This window comes from Palaemon carinicauda, chromosome 34 (assembly GCF_036898095.1).
Source record: "Palaemon carinicauda isolate YSFRI2023 chromosome 34, ASM3689809v2, whole genome shotgun sequence".
In the NCBI taxonomy this organism is placed as follows: domain Eukaryota; kingdom Metazoa; phylum Arthropoda; class Malacostraca; order Decapoda; family Palaemonidae; genus Palaemon; species Palaemon carinicauda.
Genome location: NC_090758.1, coordinates 14044566 through 14059565, shown reverse-complemented (window position 1 = coordinate 14059565; position 15000 = coordinate 14044566). Strand labels below are relative to the sequence as shown.

Genomic DNA, 15000 nt, shown 5'->3' with positions numbered 1-15000 from the left:
CTTCTACTGACGTCACAGGCTATTTTAACCAATCAGTGATTGTTTACAAAGCAAAGTTGCCAGAAATCTTATAATTTGAGGTTAAAGGAGTATGCTAAGCATGCGCTGTTAGTGATTGGGGTAAGTGCCAATTTGGCCTATCGATCGTGATTTTGTTATCTGTTGGCAGGATAAAAGATATTGATTATCTTTACAATTCAGAAACAATTGCTGATGATTTGGACAGCCATAGTGAGCATGATAATGATGATTATATTACTAATAGCGATGTTTATGATGACGATCTTGACATTGAACCTGTTGCTTCTTCCTCTCGCAAAATCCCTACTAACACAGAAGACATCACTCACAGGAACAATAAAGATTAATTCTAGATTTAGTTCTAAATGCTTATATCATCTATCAGCAAAATACTGATAGGCCAGTGTTTCCCCAGGACATAAGACCAAAATAAAGTGAAGGATAAGCATGGGATGGAGCACTTTAGGTAAAGAAAATGAGATTATGAAAAGTAAAATGCTACTTTCTCTAAAAGAAAAAGTATTTAATGAGATGGTCCTACTGGTATTAACTAATGCATAAGAAACTTGGAGCCTTACCAAAGCCTTAGAAGATAAGCTAGTTACAACTCAAAGAGCTATGGAAAGAATAATGATGAGAATAACGCCGAGAAACAGAAAAAGAGCAACAAGGATATGAGAACAACTAAAATAGTGGATACTCTAACAATTGTAAGAAAAAGAAATGGGCATTGGTAGGACATATAATGAGAATGACAGACAATAGATGGACATTAAGAAATGCAGAATGGGTCCCTAAAGATTGCAAAAGAAATGAAACATGGTAAGGGAGAGAAAACGATAGACGAACTAAGAAAGTTTGCTGGTATAGACTGACATAGAAAGACCATAAACAGATGGGAGTGGAAGGACATGTCTTCTATTATTATTATTATTATTATTATTATTATTATTATTAACTACGCTACAGCCATAGTTGGTAAAGCACGATGCTATATGCCCAAGGGATCCAATAAAGAAAAGTTGCCCAGTGAAGAAAGGAAATGAGGAAATTAATAAACTACAGGAACATTAATGAACAGTGAACATTAAATGTCTTAAGTTTGGTAACAATGTTGAAATAGATTTCTCCCATATAATCTATGAAGAGAGACTTTCGTCAGCCTGTTCAACATAAAAACATTTGCTGCAAGTTTGAACTTTGTTGCCCCGATTTAACTGTCTGATTAGGGAGATCATTCCACAATCTGGCCACAGCTGGACTAAAGCTTTCGAGTTCTGTGTAGTATAAAGCTTTATGGTGGAGAAGGCATGACTGTTAGAATTAACAGCATACCTGGTACTACGTACAGGATGGTACAGTTCGGGAAGATCCGAATGCAAAGGATGGCCAGGATTATGAATAATCTTATGAGTGATGGTACCAGAGAATAATATCTAGATCAGGAATAAGAAATTCATTAACCGTAAGTTCCTGTTCAGCAAATTAAGATGAGAATCAGCAGCTGAACACCAGACAGGAGAAACAATACTCTAAACTATATAGAATTAAATGATTAAATCAATTCATCAGAATAGATTGATCATCAAAAATCTTGAAAGACTTTCTCAATAAGCCAATTTCCTAGCAACTGAAGAAGAAACAGACCAAATGTGTTTCTCAACAGTGAATTTGCTGTCACAAAATCACGCCTATAGTTTTAAAAGAGTCATACAGAGTTTAAGGAACATTATCAATGCTGAGATTTGGATATTGAGGATCCACTGTCCTTGACCTACTTACAATCATACTTTGGGATTTGTTAGGGTTCAACTTTATGCCCCATAATTTGCACCATCCACTAATTTTAGCTAGATCTCTATTAAGGGATTCAGCACCCCCAGATCTACACTCAGGAGATGGAAATGATGCAAAGAGAGTAGCATCACCTGCATATGGAAATGATGCAAAGAGAGTAGCATCACCTGCATATGGAAATGATGCAAAGAGAGTAGCATCATCTGCATACGTAACAAGCTTGTTTTCTAGGTCAAACCACATAATGAAAAGTAATGTGCTGAAATATTACCTTCCTAGTGTCACTATTATGCCCACCAACAACTACTCTTTGCTATCCATTACTGTCCTTTGAAATTCAATAATGATTCTTAGAAAATATTCACCTACTCCCATTTGTTATGTTTAAAAATAAAGGCTTTTTGCCTCATTAAAATGATCAAAGTATGCTTTAAAATCAATATTAATCATATGAACTCCCTGACCACAATCAAGGAATTTCCGTATATTCCGATTGGAATTTTGGAAATTCACATAATTGCATTTTTTGCTTGGACGTTTCAGAGCTGTTGTAATTCATTGGGACAGACTGATAAACCACATTTCCCAAGGGAAAGAGACACAAGAACACAACCCAGCCTAAGGTTCCCCACCTAGATCCTTACCTACATACCTACTGCGGGTGCTACAGCCCCCTGCTACCGTGGTACAGAGGTTACGGCACTAGCTAAGACTGGTGAAAAATGGTTTGATTTTGGAGTGTCCTTTTCCAAGAAGAGCTGCCTTTCATAGCTCTTGCCTTATTTAATCTGAACTAATCTTGTTTACTATGTCATACAATGCAATTATTACTTAAAAATCTTTACACAATTCAGCCCATCATATGTACTAAACATCTACAATAATATGCATCACACTATCATCTTAACGTAAGTGATTAGATCCTGAAGGTATATTCTGGCTATCATTAATTGTCAGATATGGTTCCATTAGTAGGACTGTTACTCATTAACTTAATTGCTGCCGCATTACATCTGTTGACAAATATTTGGCCGATGTGTTTAGGTAGCTAAATATTGTGATCATTCCTTTGAAATTGGATGATAATAACTTTTTTATCATAACTATTTTCTTTTACAGATACAGCAAGGAAAGGACCGACATGGAATGTGGGATGCCATTTTTAATAATGGGGAATCCCATAGAAGCACTATGATATCCTGCTAAAGATATGTTATTCATTACGACCAGAACTCACTTGGGAAGGCAGCAGGTAATTGAAATACCTAATAACTATTAAGAAATGCATCAAATTTTCAAAGCACAGAAAGGGAAAACTTTGTACAATATAAAATTGAAAAATGCCCGTTCAACTTATGATTCGCATCACAATACTAAATATTTCAAAAGGCCTCAATTTCCTACAGCCATTCACCGGTATACATCTTTGGGATGTCTGAGTCTATCCAGAGAGTACAAAATGATGTTGAAGATGCGATCACACTCACAACACCCTCAATATTCTGTAGTGCGGCGCCTCAGGACGAAATGTCGAGTGAAGATGAAAATGTGCTCAAGTATTTCATCATGCTTCGCCCTACGGGGCCCACCGCTACTATACTGGCCAAAGTAAGTCTTTGTATATTTCAGACTCTAAATCATAATTCTCTGTTATATGAGAGTGCTAGTAAAGATAGTATTGTATTATAATTTCATGGACAGATATCCAGAGCTTTGTTTAAATTTCTGTAAAACGGTATATCTTGTTAGCAAGGGCATGTTCGTTCCTACACACACAAACCTTTTGCTCTTTAATATGGATATATTGTTTTAGCATAGCTGAAAACTAGCATTAAAAATTTTACGTGAGGTAGACAACCTACCACTGGTTAGTGAAGGGTAGCAAGGAATAGACCAGACACCCACCTCTCACACTCACTCAGTGTATTATGTCATGTTTGTTTTTGGTTCGGTGGAGTGCAGACCTGCTCTCTCTCTCTCTCTCTCTCTCTCTCTCTCTCTCTCTCTCTCTCTCTCTCTCTCTCTCTCTCTCTCTCTCCATAAAAAGCTATTTAAAAGAACTGGCTATAAACTCATTTTGTTTCCTTTTACTATTCACAGGTGTGTTTTGGTCTTTTAGAGGCATGCTGATATATAGCTTTGCCCTGTCAGTAACGGTCGCTCTTGAGGAACTTTCATGTCAGCTTGGGGGAACAGATCCTCCTTCCCTTTGCCCCGCTTGTAGACAAAACTCCTGCACTAAGGAGTTTCCTTGCGGAGAGTGTTAGGAGTGGCCATCCTCCTAGTGGGGTCCGTATGGTAGGCAACGGAAGATGTTTAAAAGGAATTGTTCTCCCTCAAGGTCATCTTCAAGGTTGAAATACTTACTTCTTTCTCCTGCGCCTCGTCACCTCCCGCTGACTCTGCTCGTTCCGTCTCCTTTGGAGGATGAACGAGTAAGAGTAGCATTGTCAAGGATGCTATACGGCAACTCTGGCCTTCCTTGGGGCTTTTTGGGTCCTCCTCTACGGAATGGTTCTTACTGAAGATTGGGGGGCGGTGGGAGCGCACATCCGCCTCCCTATGGATTGGCACGGCCTTCCTCACTGATCCTCTGGAGTGGCGTTCCCTCCAGAAGATCACAATGCCCTTTGCCAAAGTGTCCACTGCAATTTCTCGCCCACTCGAAGAGTTACTGGCAGGGTCTCCCCGGAGTCCCAGACAGCCTTGCGATCCCCAAGGGTGAGCATGCTGGTTGAATGAGCTTGCTCAGCATACTGCGTGCACTCAGCACCCTCAGCTTGCTCAACATACCTCCTGCAGGTTCCTTTACTAGTGTTTGTTCTGCGGTTAATACTGCTACTGTTCGTGGATGAACATAGCCCGCTTGAGCAGGAGAGTCTTACGCTTTGCAATTCACTTGCCCACCAACCACTGGCGAAGTGGACAGAAGAGCTCTTCCCGCTGATGAAGGTCTGCTTAGTTCTCTGGCTGCGCGCGCTAGCCTGGTAATGCGCACACGCACTTGGTGTGCTTGCTACGAGAGGCAACTGCTTGTCATTAGCATGTTGACAAACACTCACCTGTTGGGGTTCCTGTGGCCTTCCGTTCATTCACAAAGAATGCATCATGGTTTCAGGAGCTTGTTAGGGCTGAGAAGCAGGCAGTCAGTGAACGAATTCCACTACCAGCATCCGAGGTCTATTTTAAGCCAGTCTCTATTCTCCTCGTGGTGTCAGGATCTCCTAGGAATTTTGGTCCATCTATGGACCCCACGCGTAGTAATGCCTCGAAGCATGCTCTTCCTCCTGCTGTGCCATGTGCTCCTGCTCCTCCCACGCAGTCGTCCAGGTTCCAGAAATATCTAGACTCTAAGGACTCCCATACTGGTCTTGATCTCATTTGGGAGAAGATGGAGAAACTGAGCATCATCCCAGTAAAACCAACCAAAAGGAGGAGAGGACTCAAACAAGAGACTCCTCCTCCAGGATATACCTATCATCCAAGGACAAGCAAGGGTTTGAGATTTCCAAGGGAGATCTCATTCACTGACAATTACCATCTGTCACCGGTAGAATTCGTGACACCCATACCATCTGGTTTACTTCTGGAAACCTTGTCAGTCCCGGAGGATTATCTAAAGGCCCACAGAAGGATACTTAATTTTGCTTTGCTTCCTTTTCACCCAAGCTCCAAGAGCACAAGGACATGAAGACATGAAATTCCTGCCTTAGAATTGGGCCTCGAAAAGTTTTGAGGTTTCAGGTTTAGTTCCAGCCTCGGTGTTAAAGGCTGAGCAGAACCTCCAACCTAGGTCTAAGGCCCCTGCAAGGGACCCAGTTGACGAACCTGACCCAGACCGAGCTCCTATGGGTGTGAGTTCGGATCTGGGTGAATCGCAAGATGACGGCATGCTGCGAATGCCTGCTAGTCCTAAGGCTAGAGCATCAGAGCGGAGAGTCAGACCATTTTGATATGCAGGTCTTAGCAACAATCTGGGCAATCTTTCCTATTTCCCTCCCTCCACACAGGAAAGACATGGTCCTGGACTTCTGCCAGGCCCCCAAGAACTGGCAAGACCAGGATAGAATTGTCCTGGTCTATGCTGGTGAAGGGAGCCAGGAAGGTCTTCTCCCAAGTTGCTAGGACATCAAATTATCTTAGAGCAGGGAGTTCATCATACGTACCTCATTCTTTATTCATACGACAAAGGAAGTTATACAAAATGTTGGGTGATGATTCCTCTCCTTTGCCTTTGTATTCAGCAATGTTAGCTTTTACTCGCAATGTCACCCTCGATAAGTTGGCAGCACAGCAGGAAATGTTCTTGGCAGCAAAGGAAGCGAACAGTAAGCAGGTTGCAAAGGCTTCTGGTTCTGTAAGGTACCTAATTGTCAATCAGGATTTGGCAGACTCAGAGAAGCAGTAAACAATGAAAACCTTGCTTTCAGAAGCGAGGACAGTTGAGTTTCTCACCCATAATCTGGCCAACCAGTAGACGAACTGGATCTTGAGAAGGTGTGACTGTCATCTCAATATTCCATAGGCAGATGTCATAGAGAGGCACTCAAATTATGAAACTCGTCGGGCAGTTACATCTCGCCCCTTACTCTCTCTTCGGCTACATCTTGCCCCTTACTCTCTCTTCGGCTACATCTTGCCCCTTACTCTCTCTCTCTTTGGTTCCATTTGCATTAAAGTCGTTCCCCGTCAATAGACTGGGACTCAGAAAAAGTCAACAGCTTCTAAGTCCACCGCCATGAAGTAAGTTGCGAAGCAGCCCTTTCATGGCAAGGGTGTGAGGGGCAGAGTAGGTAGAGGTGTAAGACGTGTTTTCCCGCTGCTAGGGAGGCATTCCTCTTTCCTGTCCACTGGTGGTAAGATGCACAGGTGGCAGAGATGGGAGTTCCACGGAATGGACCATTAGTCAGTCTCCAAGCTCCGTGCAGGGGTACCACATTCCGTTCAATCTCTTTCTTCCTCCGTTGACTCATCATCCACTGATGTAATGCTCCTTCGCCAAAGGATCAGCAAAGACGCTGCCCTTCAGACAGATGTCCAAACCATGTTGGAGAAGTACACTCTCCAAGATGTCCTAGACAGATCCTTAGGCTTCTACAGTCAACTCTTTCCTGTAGAGAAGGCGTCTGGAGGCTGGAGACCAGTCACTGAACTCTCTCCCCTGAACGGGGTTGTGCGGCAAACTCCATTGAAGATGGAGACAGTAGATACATTAAGACTTCAAAATAACACTGAATCTCAAAGATGTGTACGTCAAGATCTCAAACCATCCTACATCAAGGAGGTGCCTAAGATTCACCCTTTAAGGCGCATTGCTTCGAACTATCCCAAGCACCCTAAGTGTTCACGAGAGTGTTCACTCTAGTTTCAACCTGGGCCAATGCCAACAACATTTGTCTATTGCATTACCTAGATGATTTGCTGATTCTAGCAGATTCGGTAGAGACCCTTCTCCTACACCACCACAAGCTCCTTGCGTCTTGGCACAATCTGGGGATCTTCGTAAATCACGAAAAGACCTCTCAGCAACCATCCCAAAATCTGGTATATCTCAGGATGTAAATAAATACGCTATTAAGCAAGGATTTTTTTCGGTCCCAAGACATAATAGAGAGACTAAAGGAAGTAGCATGTCTCTTCCTGAGGACAGACTCTCTACCAGCACACCTGTGGCTACTCTTGTTAGGGCACCTGACCTACTTAGAAGGTTTGATCCCCAATGGCCTTCTACGCTTTCGATTTTTCAAGTGGTATCTGAAAACCTACTGGTCTCAGCAAAGGGATCCTAGAGACTTCCGAGATCCAATAACATCAGAGCAAATAAGAGACCTGGGTTTGTCTCTTAAGGGGAGTAGATCTTCTCTCTCCTCTCCCGGATGCATTAAACCTCTTGCAACACATGGCATCCGGATTGTGGTTCGAATCTGATCAGCAGTGCCATATAAACCTGGAAATGAGAGCAGCATTTCTGGCTCTTAAGCATTTCTAACAGGTGCTTTCAGGACTTTCTGTAGTGTTGAAGAAGGACAACACAACAGTAGCGGTGTATCTAAACAAACAAGAAGGTACTTTTTCACACCACCAATGACATCCAACTGTGAAAATACTAAGATGGACATAAAACAATTTGATTACCCTGTCAACCCGATCAATATGAGCAGGGACACTCGGACAGTTGGCTCCGAGTGGTCTTTGCTTCCTCGGATAGCCAAAAACGTCTTGACTTTTTAAGGTTCACCAATGATAGATCTGTTTGTGATGTCCCCAAATGGGAAGCTTACATGTACTTCTTGCTTGTACCGGATCACCAGGCAGCTCTACACGATGCCTTTCAACATCCTTGGGACTACCTGGATGAGTACATGTTTCCCTCTTCTGTCTGATGAGGAGACTTATCAACAAGGTGAGGGCATCGCAAGACCTGTTGATGACCCTAATAACTCTGCTGTGGCAGCTAACAGAATGGTACTCAGACCTTCTTTGTCTGCTCACCAAGGTAGCGAGAGAGCTTCCTCTCCTTCCTGACCTCCTCAAACAACCTCACGCAGAGATATACCACAAGACAGTCGCTTCCATATACCTTCATGACTAGAGGTTACCCAGAATCTCTTGCAGAGAGGCTTTTCGCAAGCAGTGCCAAAGAGAATGTCTGGGTACCTCCGTAGGTCATCTATCGCAATCTATCAGGCAAAGTGGGCTCTCTTCTGTGGTTATTGCACAGAATGAGTTGCTCCTCTCGATATCACTATTCCCATTATAGAGGAGTTCTTATAGTACCTCAAGGAGGAAAAACTCTGCTGTCTCGGAGGTGAAAGGCTACTGAATAGCTTTGAGCCTTGTCTTTAGACTTAATGGAGTTAACATTCCCTCCATGATGGAATTGTCTTTCCTCATACAGAGCTTTGAGCTTACTGGCCCATTGTTCGATGTTAGACCATCTCACGTACTACAATTCCTTATGAACCGTTACATCAGTCCTCAGATTGTGACTTGACTCTTAAGATGGTTTTCCTTCTCACTCTGGCCTCTGCTAGGAGATTAAGCGAGTTACCCGGTCTCCCATACGACATCGCCAATTCAAGGGATGGGAGCTAGTAACGCTCAACTTTGTCCCTGAGTTCGTTGCTAAGACTCGGAATCCAACTGAAGGTGACTCTAAGTTCGGGCCCTTCCGGATTTTGAGTCTATGTCATCTAACCAATGATTCTGGTCAACTGTTATTGTGAACTGCAATAGCGCTGAGGGACTATCTTAACAAAACTGCTGGAGCTCACCCACATGTCAAACAACTGTTGGTAAGCATGGGCAGGGTCAAGAGAGTCACCAATAATATGATCTCAGCTTAGATTTGCCAGGTTATTGAACTGGCATTGAATGCTGGCTCATCTCAAAGACATCATAGACCTAGAGCTCACGATAATATGGGGTTTTAGTTAAGTCCCTTCACATTCAAAAGAAACAACTCTGTGACGCAGGTCCTACAAACGGGCTTCTGGAAGCGTCAGCACACCTTCACGGCCCTTACCTGCCACATATAACCCACAGGAAGCTGGATACATTCTCCATAGGTCCGGTTAGTGGTAGCGCAACATATGGTGTAAGCTACCTCAGTACACGACAAGTAGCATTCGGTCAAGGGCAGATGTTACCCTGTGTTAGTCTGTCATGAATGGGAAGAAGGACTGGGCTTTTTTTCCTTCATCTTCCCCTCTAGTGTGGCACAGCATTTGGAAGACTCTGCAATCTGGCCTACCTCCGACTGCAAGTAATAATCATTTCCCTTGTGTAGCCTGAAATCTATGTTACGTACCCTATCTACCTGCGAAGGCGAATCAGACAATGTCTAGGTTATGTAAAAGGAGTGTCACTTACTCCATTATCCTTACCTGGTATGGTCATGGTGCTTAGTTTCAACGCAATCACCACGATTGCCCAGGCCGTCAATTCTCGTGCCTATCAACCCAAGAGTTCACGAGGTGTCAGGGTACCCCTCTCACGATCTCAGAGTCGTACCCCAGGTTAAGTTCCCAGCCACTTGGGTTTTTGGACTTCCACCCACCTAAGGGTGAGTATTTATACTAAAGAGCAAATGGTTTGTATTCGTGTCAGAACAAATGACAAATTTGGAAGTAATTTGTAGTCCTCCCAACTATACAAACCTGGCGCACCATCACCTGACGCCTTTGAAAGTCCTGCCTGCAATTAAAAGTGACATGACACACAGAGTGAGTGAGTGGGTTGGTCTACCTCGACCTCTGCTAATTGGCGGCAGGTCGTTTTCCTGGCATAAACAGTTTATGACTAGTTTCCAGCTATGCCGGAACAATATATCCATAGTAAAGACCTCATGTTAGTATAGTTAAGAAAATGACAAATTAATTTCAAATTTGTCATTTTGGTATCTATGATATTATTGGCTAAAAACATCAAATTTAAAGATCAATACATGAGTATACATTATGAAATTTATTCAGATACAAATATTTGTTGTCCAACTATCTTAAACACTGTTGCTATTAGAGAAAAGCAAATGTAACGGCATAATTTTTAAATAATGTCATCCACCAAAATAAAATCAAACCCTTAATGGAAGTTAATAATTTCAATTGTTTAATGAAAAATGGCCATAAATTCACTTTTTGAAATGGATTGATGCTCAATCACTATGGTCAATGCGAAACGTAGCTTTTGACAATCCCTGTTTCACATTGACCACAGCTCGAAAGGAAGCTTGTAACGGTAGTTTCTCTCTTATTTCCCACAGGTATGCAGTGCATTATATAGTGGAGGACAGCAAAGTGTCAAAGACTACTGCAGTAATGTTCTAGGTATTACAAATAAAGACTACAGAAGAATATTTTCTCTGCATGAAAGGGATGCTTTAGAAGCGGGAACCAGCTGGGAATCCTTCGACATTACATTTCTGTATAAACTGCTGCAGCAGATATGTGGTCTCGCTCCAAGTTCAGATAAAAGGTGGGCCGCTCCAAATCCAAACGAAGTTGATGAGATTGAGCACATGCTGTACCTCATCAAATGCGAGAGAAACTTCTTAGCACATGAGGCTGTTACTCTGAGTGATGCTGAACTTCAAGAACGCGGGAAGAAGTTGAAGCAGCTCCTGGAAAACATATTGTGTAAGGTCAGCTTAAGGAAAAAGATTGACTTTTCACAGGAAGTGAAGGTCACTAAAATGAAAATAGACGAGATTCTCAATTCAACATCAAAATACTCTCTGCAGTCTTATCAACAGGAACTGGAAGACCTGAGGCAGAATATTGTGAAGAGATTGGTGGCCAACTCGCAGTCCGAGTTATTTCCGCATTACCTTGATCTATGGTCATCTTCTTTAGAGCAGTGGTTTCAGGTTCCAGTGGCTGAAGGCAACAGTGGCCTTCAGGAGGCCAAAATCTTCACGAATGTAACAATCAAAGATGTCGATAACACTATCCTGTCAGTGGAGGATATTTTCTTGTATCGCATCAAGGACGGCACACCTCCAAAGGTATTAATCATTGAAGGGATTGCAGGAATTGGAAAAAGCTACATCTGTAAATACATTCTTCATAAATGGGCCTCTGAAAAAGGAGATGATATAAATTTGCTGGATATTGAGATCGTAATATTCATCGAGTGCCACAAAGTTAATTCTAAATCCCTGCGGGAATACTTGATAGAAGAGCTGCTGCCTAAAACATGCAGCACTCTTCGACAGGAAGATGTGATCCCAGCCCTTCAGAAGTGTTGCGTGCTGTTCATTGTTGATGGTTTTGATGAAGCAGGATCAAATGCAAGGGCTATATTAAAAGAACTGAATACGAAATTTTCTAATAACAGATGTATTATAACTTGTAGACCTGAATTTACTGAGGAGGCTAAGAGCTTGATGTCAACAAACAGAAAAGAAGCTTGCATTTTCTTTGCAAAAGGTTTTAGCGATAATCAGCGCAAGGAATACCTACGTAAAATATTATCAATAATCAAGGAAAATGTGGATGACCTCGAAAGCACTATCGATAGATTGTATCACAGAATACAGACACTAGAGCACCATTTGTATACCTTACTGTGTTTACCATTAACTCTGATGATGCTGGTGTCCCTATGGCTCAACGATGACGATGCTTTGTCAGAAACTACAACAGTAACGCGTATTCATCAGCAAACTGTTGAGATGAAGATTAAACAACTTGCTATGAGGACTCAGCGGAAGTCTGGAGAATCTCGCCATATTAGCCTGATTGAACGCACATGTCAAAAGTGGCTTAAGACCTTGAGTAAAGTGGCTTGGGATACTCTTAGATGCAATACACAGATATTGGATAAAAAATGCACAGATGAACTTATAGAAGAAGCAGAAAATCACAGCATAGATCCAATGGACGCTCTGTCTTGTTTTATGAAATGCATCACTTTACAAAAAATGTTCAAGACAGAGTATGCATGGCAATTTTTCCATAAAAGTTTCCAGGAATACCTCACTGCTTTCTACATAAGTCAAAATGAAAGTATACTAACAAATCAAATGCAAGGTATATTTACGAAAACAGGTTCCGAATATCCTCGTAATGACCTCACACCAATACTTAAAGGCGGTGACATTTATGAAAGTTTTAGTGGGAGTTCGAAACAAAAAAGAGCAAATGCTATACGAAGTTTCCTGAACAGTTTGAGTACATGTTGCAGATCTAGACGTTACAGAGAGGAAGCTAAGAAGACGAAGAAAGGAGAAAGAATATCCTGTAAAAATGAGTATGGCCTGCCAATAAATCATTCTTTAATTGAAATGGGTGGATTTTTACGGCCATGTGCTGAAACGATCCATGTTAGCACATCAGAGGAAGATGAATCTCCATATAGTTTTGTTGTTATTGATACTACCAAAGTTGATAAGCTGAATACATTACAGTTCTTGGCTGCTATGGAAACTTCAAAAGAGGACGTCAATCATGAGAGTCTGAGGAAACTTGTTACAGAATATCTGGAAGAAACATCTTATGGAGCATGGGTCCAGTGGGCTACATTTATCAGAGAGTGTCGTGAACATCCAATTGTCTGTCAAGTTTTTAATGAAGTTCTAAATCTTAAAAGAATTGAGATAGAATTGATAGGACAGAACATTAGTGAAGACCTTAAAGCATTAGAATATATACTAAGAAAAACCAAGTTCCAACCAGACAAATGTAAACTACGGTTTTATCGTGATAAATCTTTGCCAGAAGATTTGGGCCACATGCTGTGCACTTTGGAGTTATATTCGCCAGTAATTCCTGTTGATCTTTTGTGTAATTTTGATCATTGTTTAGGTATACAGCAACTTTTCAATCAGATGGTAAAGCCAGAAGTGTTAAAAGTATTTATACATGGACACTTTCAGGAAAGACATATGGGTGACCTAATTAGTTTGTTGAAATACTCTCATGACAAAGATGCAAATATCGAACTAAAAGTACTGATAGAAAACACCGAAGACCTCAGAAACTTAGCGCATTGTTGCACAACATCACCTATGCCCAAAGACATTAAACTTACTGTGTGGTTGTACAATGGTTTTGTAGAAATGCTGACACCTCTGATTCAGTTGTTCAAATCATACAGGTGGCAAAAACCATTTTCTTTCGGCTTCTGTGATGTGGATATGACGACAGAAAGTATTCACGACACACAAGAGTTGTTGAGGAAAGCTCTGCACCTGAGTTCGGTCAAGTTGACGAAAATGGAACTCCTAGTAGATGCCTATGCCGAATACCGCATGAAAAATTATGAAGAAATGGCCCAGGCAATTGCGGACGATATACCATGTGGTGTTGTGTTTGAAAGTGCAGCTGATGGTGATGATGTCATTTTAGTTATGGAAGGGGTCCCACAGGGTTGATTTACACCGCCCGCTCGTGTAATTAGACAGGCACACAAACTCGCATGCTTCCCTAACGTGTAAACTCCTTGACAAGGCAGTTAGGATACTTGCCTCATGAGCGAGAAGGATTAGGTTCAACTCTCTTGAAATGCGGAATCCATTGCTAAGGAACAAAGAACGTAGGAAATGGCCATATATTGCAATTTGAGTGCAATACAGCGATTTGGCAAGGCTTAAATGCATTTTGAATAAATATTATTTTTTTTTTACTTTATATGGGACAAATAGTGTTTTGCAATTCTAATCACCAATTTACGACTGGAATTGGAGTAAATCCCCATTTTACTGCAATTTAGCAACATTGCAAGATGCATTTAGAGCAATGATCTGCATGTAAATTTAGTCTTCTGGAAGTATTTTAAACATTAATTATGCATTTAGAGAAATGATCTGTCTGTAAATTTAGTGTTCTGGAAGTGTTTTAAACATTAATTATGCAATTAGAGCAACGATCTGTCAGTAATTTTATCCCGAAATACGAGCTGAAAACTGGAAGTCAACACTGTCAGAAACTATTAATTTTACTTCAACTTGATGTCTTGTTGCCTATTGAAAGGTGTGGTGCCAGAATGGTATGACTTTCGAATTTCTAAAAACAGTCTTCAAGAGGGGAGGTGGCTGGACCTATGACCTTTTCCTTGACCCCAGCAGATTCTGGTTCCCTTAATTCATCTGTCTTAATGTCACCTTAGATATTGGATGATTTTCTTGCTAATGAATAATATCTCCCTTTCCGAGCATAAATACCTTAACGCGTTGGAGGGGTTTGCGTATTGCAATGAACAACAAAGCTGCATTAGTCAGGGATGCCCATACTAGGTTGGTTTGCTGTGGGCCATCAAGTGAAAATCTCCCACCATCACCAATCCTCACTGGCCAGAGTGGTTATGAGAAGTGGCAAAACCCCAGACATGAATTAGGACACGTCTGAGACCTTTGTCCTGCAGTGGACTAGAAACGGGTGCATTTTGAAAGTGGGTGGCTGACTCTCCGCTTCCATGAGTAAATAGTCAGGGACACCCACACTAGGTTGGTTTGCTGTGAGTAAATATATATCATTCTGATGGGTTTTTGAGCCAAAGAGTTTTCACAAATGTTCTGTAATTAATCTATGTAAAAATAAACAAAAAATATAGTTGTTACGGCTCTGGAAAACACTTTTTTTTTTACTTTTATAACTTTTGATTTTTATTAAAGTGTTTCATATTATAAAACTTTTGAGTTTCAAATCCTTAACCTTTTATTTGAACATATTTCAATGCAAC

The 15000-nt window shown here is 41.4% G+C and overlaps 2 protein-coding genes across 7 annotated transcripts in view; both read left to right on the top strand.

Moving 5' to 3' along the window:
- The window catches only part of LOC137627084 (uncharacterized), a 54074-nt gene extending 39168 nt beyond the window's left edge, over nt 1-14906 (top strand). For 3 of the 6 annotated variants that reach the window (XM_068358086.1, XM_068358085.1, XM_068358084.1), the window contains exons 2-4: nt 2938-3070; nt 3225-3426; nt 10583-14906. In XM_068358086.1, coding sequence (XP_068214187.1) covers nt 3250-3426; nt 10583-13693 — 3288 coding nt within the window. In that variant the 5' untranslated portion in view covers nt 2938-3070; nt 3225-3249 and the 3' untranslated portion in view covers nt 13694-14906. Of the gene's footprint in view, nt 1-2937; nt 3071-3207; nt 3427-10582 lie in introns of all 6 variants that reach the window. The other 3 variants (XM_068358083.1, XM_068358082.1, XM_068358088.1) reach the window with 2 other exon arrangements.
- Nucleotides 14170-15000, top strand: part of LOC137626718 (uncharacterized) — a 24529-nt gene continuing 23698 nt past the window's right edge. The window contains exon 1 of the mRNA XM_068357727.1: nt 14170-14307. Coding sequence (XP_068213828.1) covers nt 14170-14307 — 138 coding nt within the window. The remainder of the gene's footprint in view (nt 14308-15000) is intronic.